The 6000-nt window shown below is 42.0% G+C and overlaps 1 protein-coding gene across 2 annotated transcripts in view; it reads right to left on the bottom strand.

Annotated features, from left to right (window-relative positions):
* Positions 1–966: 966 nt before the first annotated feature.
* Positions 967–6000, bottom strand: part of SOS4 (pfkB-like carbohydrate kinase family protein) — a 215922-nt gene continuing 210888 nt past the window's right edge. Inside the window, exon 12 of one of the 2 annotated variants that reach the window (XM_087682182.1) lies at positions 967–1202. In XM_087682182.1, the coding sequence (XP_087538308.1) occupies positions 1062–1202 (141 nt within the window). In that variant the 3' untranslated portion in view covers positions 967–1061. The remainder of the gene's footprint in view (positions 1203–6000) is intronic. The other variant, XR_015691438.1, reaches the window with a different exon arrangement.

Genomic DNA, 6000 nt, shown 5'->3' with positions numbered 1-6000 from the left:
AAATTGTAAGCATTAGACTAAGGAATATTGTAATTTGGTTTCTAGTTTATTCCTTAAGGAAAGACGCCGCCCAAAAGGCATGGACCATGCGGCCAGGCAACATTTTTGTTAGGGTCGCAATGGAGGGAGGTAACGATGAAGTGCGCACGGAGAGCTAATCGAACCAACTTATCCCTACGCTACTGGCTGTTCCCCATTTCTCCCTTTTCAGCGTGCAGCAATACGAGCATGCCTATCTCTCAACAGAGCTTCAATAACAGCAACAGTACAAGAGGGTAGCCTTGCCTTCTAGACCACCCAAGGGAAAGGAATTCCATACACATCCATTGATACATATCCTTGCAGAAGCATTTGTAAACAGAGCATTCAAGCACCCACCGTCCTGTATAAAAGCATTACCAAATCCCATCCTTTCAAAAGTCACGAGAATTCGTATGCAGCAGTAAGAGCGTGCTTTTGCTGTGAAGAACTGCATAGTCAAGACAAATCATAAGGCTTAAGTGTTGTAAATAATTGTTAATCCTGATGATTTTCTAGGGTGATCTATCGAGAAGGTTCACCATAAGACGGTTATCGCTTACAGTGTCAAATGTGAATTAAGTGCTCATCTGGAGACAAACTGGAGACAAACAAGACCAATAATGTGATACTCTTATGTGTGGCAATGCTCTTGGCCAAATAATGCTACGAGGTCTCACGATAGAGGTGGTAAGGATGTTGCAGCACCTCGTCCTTTCGATTTAGGTGGTCAGAGTTAGGGTGCAATGATTTAATGAAGCATTGGCTGTTCGCACTCCTTTCCTTCCTTTCAGCGTGGTTAAGAGTTTGGCCTCTTAGAAAGTCATTCAATTATACCTTATGACTTTGTTTTCACAATTAAGTTAGGACAAGAAGTAATAACTTCTGGGTGAGTATTTCTTACCAATGCACAGAACTATATTTTGCTTTGAAGAGGACCAATCATGATTGTTCAAGTTGGGTTTTAATTGACCAGTCATAAATAGAGATAATACAAATGGATATATGAAAAATAAAAAAAAGTGCCTTCCCTCCAAAATTGCCTATGCATATTTTTGGGCAAAATGTAGAACCTTAGGTGATTTAATATCATCTTGGCATTGTATCAATCGGAGCTCAAGCTGCTTTGAAGATGCTTGTACATTGGCAGCAGCATAATCCTGAACAGTTCTATTCAAAACACTCTGCAAAGATTGCTCAACATTACACACACACACCACACACACAATCTCTCTCTCTCTCTCTCTCTCTCTCTCTCTCTCTCTCTCGCGCGCGCGCGCACAAAACAAAAAAAACTAAGTTTGAGTTAATAAATTGAGCTAGTTACAAAGGGTCTTTTGGCCAATCAAGTGTTACTTAACTGTTTCCTAGCTAGATGTTTCCTTTTAGATTACGGTTTATTTACTCACTTGGGAAACATGACATGTCCTTGAACTTCAAATGTATCTATTTTTCTCTCATAGGCCGATTGGCCGTTTGTAGATGTTAGTACAACTTTGTTTGTTTGTTTCTCTCTCTTGTGAAGAAGTTTGAATTAATCAATATTTATAAAGGGCCTTTTGGCCAACAAAGGAGGCTCCCTTTTATTTTCCCCATAAGAAATAATTGTAGATGGAGAGTGAGGAGCACTACAAATGGAAATGCATGGTCTACAACATAGTTTGGGTGAATGAGATATGGAGGAAGGGAGAGAGGAGAATAAGTGAGAGACAACGAGGGGGGAGAGAAACAAAGAGAGAGGCAACAAAGAAAGAGAAAGAGAGAGAGAAAGAGAGGGGGGAGAGAAAGAGAAATGGAGAGTGAAGGAAGAGGTGGAAGAAAAGGGTGAGGGAAAGAGAGGAAGGTGAGTGAAAAGAAAAGAGAGAGGGGGAGAGAGAAAAAGGGACAGAAAGAGGAAGAAAAAGAGAGACAAAGAGAATAGTAAATAGAGAGTGAGAGAGAGGGAGAGAGAAAAACGGAAATAAGGAGAGAATTAGAGAGAATGGAAACCTCGAGCTAAAAGAAGCAATAAATTGTTGAACACATTCCAAAAGCTGATTTTGCACCAGAAAAGATTGGTTGAAATGTAGAGGCAAGCGAGCAAGGAGAGCCTTAAAGGCATAAACAGGTTTGTGGGTCAAATCCAAAACCAAAGGATAGTGATATGATAAGACATACTGTCGCTCCACCCACATATCAATGACTACAAGAAGAAAAGAATCACTTTGACGAATGTAAGTTTGGCCCATGTGTTTGGATGCTGAAGAAAACGATAAGAATATCCAAATTGTGAAGGATGCATCTACGACCACATGTACTGTTTCAAAGACAACTGCCAGAGTATCTCAAGCTTGCTGCTCAGGACCATCCATGATAGAGTGCAGTGAAGTCACTTGATCCGCAAATACACATGCATTAAAATCACCCATGACAAAACCTTGACGAGCCATGGCAAGGTAGTGCAAGTCATCCCAAAGTTGATGGCGTTCCCAAGCAATAGAAGGAGCATACATGCCCACTAGCAACAAAACCTCTCTCATATAGGATTTCCAGCATCAGAAATCTACTGCGAGGGTCTTGAGAAACCAAGGATAGTTGCAAGGAAGATCCGGCCAACATAACTCCAAATTTATGTGAAACCCGACCACTAAAAAAAACTGTGCAATCCTTATATACATAAGAAGATACTGCCAAAGCATTTTGTTTGTGCTCCACAACACAAAAAACATCCCAATTTCCAGCTAACACAACTTTCCATAACCGATATTGCTTACTGCCCGAAGAAATGCCTTTAACATTCCATAAAGCAAATCTCATGATAAACCACAGAAGAGAAAACTACCGAATCACCACTTTCCCTTTCCCTTTAATATCAGTAGCTTTAGCTGCCTGAAATCTCTCCATCTCACTATGGATCACATTTACAAGATCCACTCTCTGCAAACTAGCAATCGAAGCATAAAAAGGGAATTGTTCTTGTTGAGAACGGAAAACATCCCGAGGAGGCACAAGCCTCCCATGTGCGTCAAAGCGCAAAGTAGAATCAAAAGCCCTTTTATCATCCACACCAATTGCAAGAACACGTAAAGATTGAGGTTTCACACAAAACCCCTTACCTTTGCGTTGAAAAGTCTGAGTAATAGGGTGTGGAGATGGGTGAGTAGGAGTCGAACGAGATTCCTGTCTAGCATTATGTCTAACCATAGTGACCCAAGCATCATCCTGAGGAGCCAAATTTCGACCAATCGAAAGTGATGCACGCTCAATACCAGGTTGGGTGACATCCTTCTTTCCATCAACCTGTCCATGCAGGACAAGAGGCACATGATCAACTTCTTGCTACCGAGCCATCTGCTAGGGATGATGCTCTTGCATATCCATGTCAGGATCCAAATAACGTTGCAATACCTCAAGTCTTCTATCACATTATGGAATAAAATGGCCCAATTGGCCACATCTAAAACAGTGTCCAACAAATGTGCCCCATTTAAGCTAAAAAACAAACGTTTGCCTCAAAATGAATTTTGGCTGGGTGAGGTTTCCTTGTGTCCCAAAGCATATAAGCCCTGTTCCTATTGCAGGAGGCCAACCGGGGCTCCACCAACACCTCACCAAGGGTTCTCAAAACCAAAGGAAGAACTTGCCAAAGATATGCATGAAAATCAACCACCTCCACCCTAATTGGGCATGCTTGCCTAAGTACCTCCTGAAACTCAGCCATAGGCCTCCATGGGACCGTATGTACTAGCTGACCGTCCATGAACAAAGAAATACATTGCATAATGTGAGCATGCACTTCCGGGGAAGGAAAAAGAACATCAAAAAACCCTCTAAGTCCATCCTAAATCTCTTCAATGAGAGGGGCCTACACTTGCCCTGAAACATCATCTTGACATGCCTCAACATTGACAAGCACGGACTAAAGCCAAGTACGAATCCTAGTAATCTAAGGAGTCCTTCCCGTAAAGTAAAAGATGACTGCCCTCTCATGGAAAGCAACAATTTGCTGTAAAACCAGGTCAGTTCCCATGACAACAACCACTTGATCTCCTTCCGGTAAAGAGCTAGCTTTACCCTCATTGGCATGAACATAATCCGACATCAGTTTGTGAGCATGAAGCATGAACATCTTGCTGAGGCAAATTCGGAGCACATAAAACCGTTTCATCAACCGACATCTTATGACGTTTACCCATCTCATCCCCATCCATCAGCTGCCCAGAATCCTTAGCCAACGAGTCACCATCTGATTCTGCTAAATCTTTATCATCCCCATGCCCTATATGCTGGTCAAGAAAAGTCACATCAATACCATTTGACACTTGTTGAGTGAAGTACACAGCTGAGAGAGATGGAAGTCGGGCAGGAGTGAGTGAGAGAGAGTGTGACGGCTGGAGAGAGAGTGAGTAGAGTGAAAGTACAATTCGATTAGAGTGTACCAACAATGTGTTGGTACACAGAATAAAATGTATTTATACTTAGGGACACGTAAAGGGTGCATTCACATGTACAATATGTGTGTACTATACACCCGGGGGGGGGGGGGGGGTGTTAAACCGAGCCTTTATCCCAACAACCTCCCACTTAAAGGTCCAATGTGAACCTCTAGCTAACCAACTTCCACAAGTCGTATGCAATGCTTGTGCTGAGCTTTGCTTAGACTTTTAGTGAGAACATTTGCAAGGTTATCTTGTGTTTTAATTTTGGTCAATGTGAGTTGACCATCTTCCACAATCTGTTTGATGAAGTGATATCGCACATCTATATGCTTTGTGTGTGAATGATACATGGCATTTTTAGCCAGATACACAGCACTCTGGCTATCACATCCCAAAACTGTAGTACCCATAGACATGCCGAGATCTTCTGCAAGTCTGCTTAACCATATAGCTTCCTTAGAAGCTTCAGTAGAGCTGATATGTATTCAGCTTTAGTGGTACTCAGTGCAATGATGTTCTGCAACCTGGAACACCAAGAAACAACTCCACTAGCGACTGTGAAGACATACCCGCGGGTGGACCTATGAGTGTCCAAGTCATCTGCCATGTCTGCATCACAATAACCCTGCAAACTTAGTGCACCCTGCCCATAGCAAATACACATTCTTTGTGTACCCTTAAGGTATCGAAGAATACAATTGACAACCTTCCAATTTGCTTTGCCACGATTTGACATAAACCAGCTAATAACTCCCACTACATGAGCAATGTCCGGACGAGTAGCAACCATAGCATACATAAGAGAGCCACAAGTTGATGCATAAGGGACTCCCTTCATAGCATTTGCTTCCACGTCATCCTTTGGGCTGTTGGCTTTGCTAAGCTTGAGATAAGGAGGTAAGGGTACCCAAAAGGCTTAGCTTCGGCCATGTTAAATCTGTCCAGTACCTTTTCAATGTACTTTTCTTGAGACAAAAACAACAATTTCTGCATTCTATCTCTGCAAATCCTCATGCCCAAAATATGCTCTGCATTCCCAAAATCTTTCATGGAGAAAGCTGATTTCAGCTGATTTTTGAGAGCATCCATGCTAGTCTTTCTTTTCCCAGCTAGCAACATATCATCCACATACAAAACAAGTATGATGGGGCTGCCATCTGTATCTTTTTTCATGTACAAGCAATGATCTGCATGGTTGCATGTAAACTCATGAGATAGCATAAAGGTGTCAAACTTTTTATACCACTGCCATGGTGCTTGCTTCAGCCCATACAGGCTGCGTTTTAGTTTACACACCATTTGTTCTTTGCTAGGAACTACAAAGCCCTCTAGCTGTTTCATGTAGATTTCCTCATCAATGTCACCATGCAAGAAAACTGTTTTTACATCCATTTGATACAACTCTAAATCTAAAACAATAGTGAGAGCAAAAAGCACACGTAGAGTGGTCATCTTCACAACAGGTGAAAAGACCTCTTGGAAGTCAATCCCTTCCTTTGTGCATACCCTTTGGGAACTAATCTTGCCTTGTACTTGGGTTTTCCATCAATTACCTTTACTTTGT

The sequence above is a fragment of the Lygodium microphyllum genome, chromosome 7 (genome assembly GCF_053477565.2).
Source record: "Lygodium microphyllum isolate KBCC chromosome 7, Lygodium_microphyllum_v1.1.10, whole genome shotgun sequence".
NCBI lineage: Eukaryota > Viridiplantae > Streptophyta > Polypodiopsida > Schizaeales > Lygodiaceae > Lygodium > Lygodium microphyllum.
This window is presented reverse-complemented; position numbering and strand designations above follow the sequence as displayed.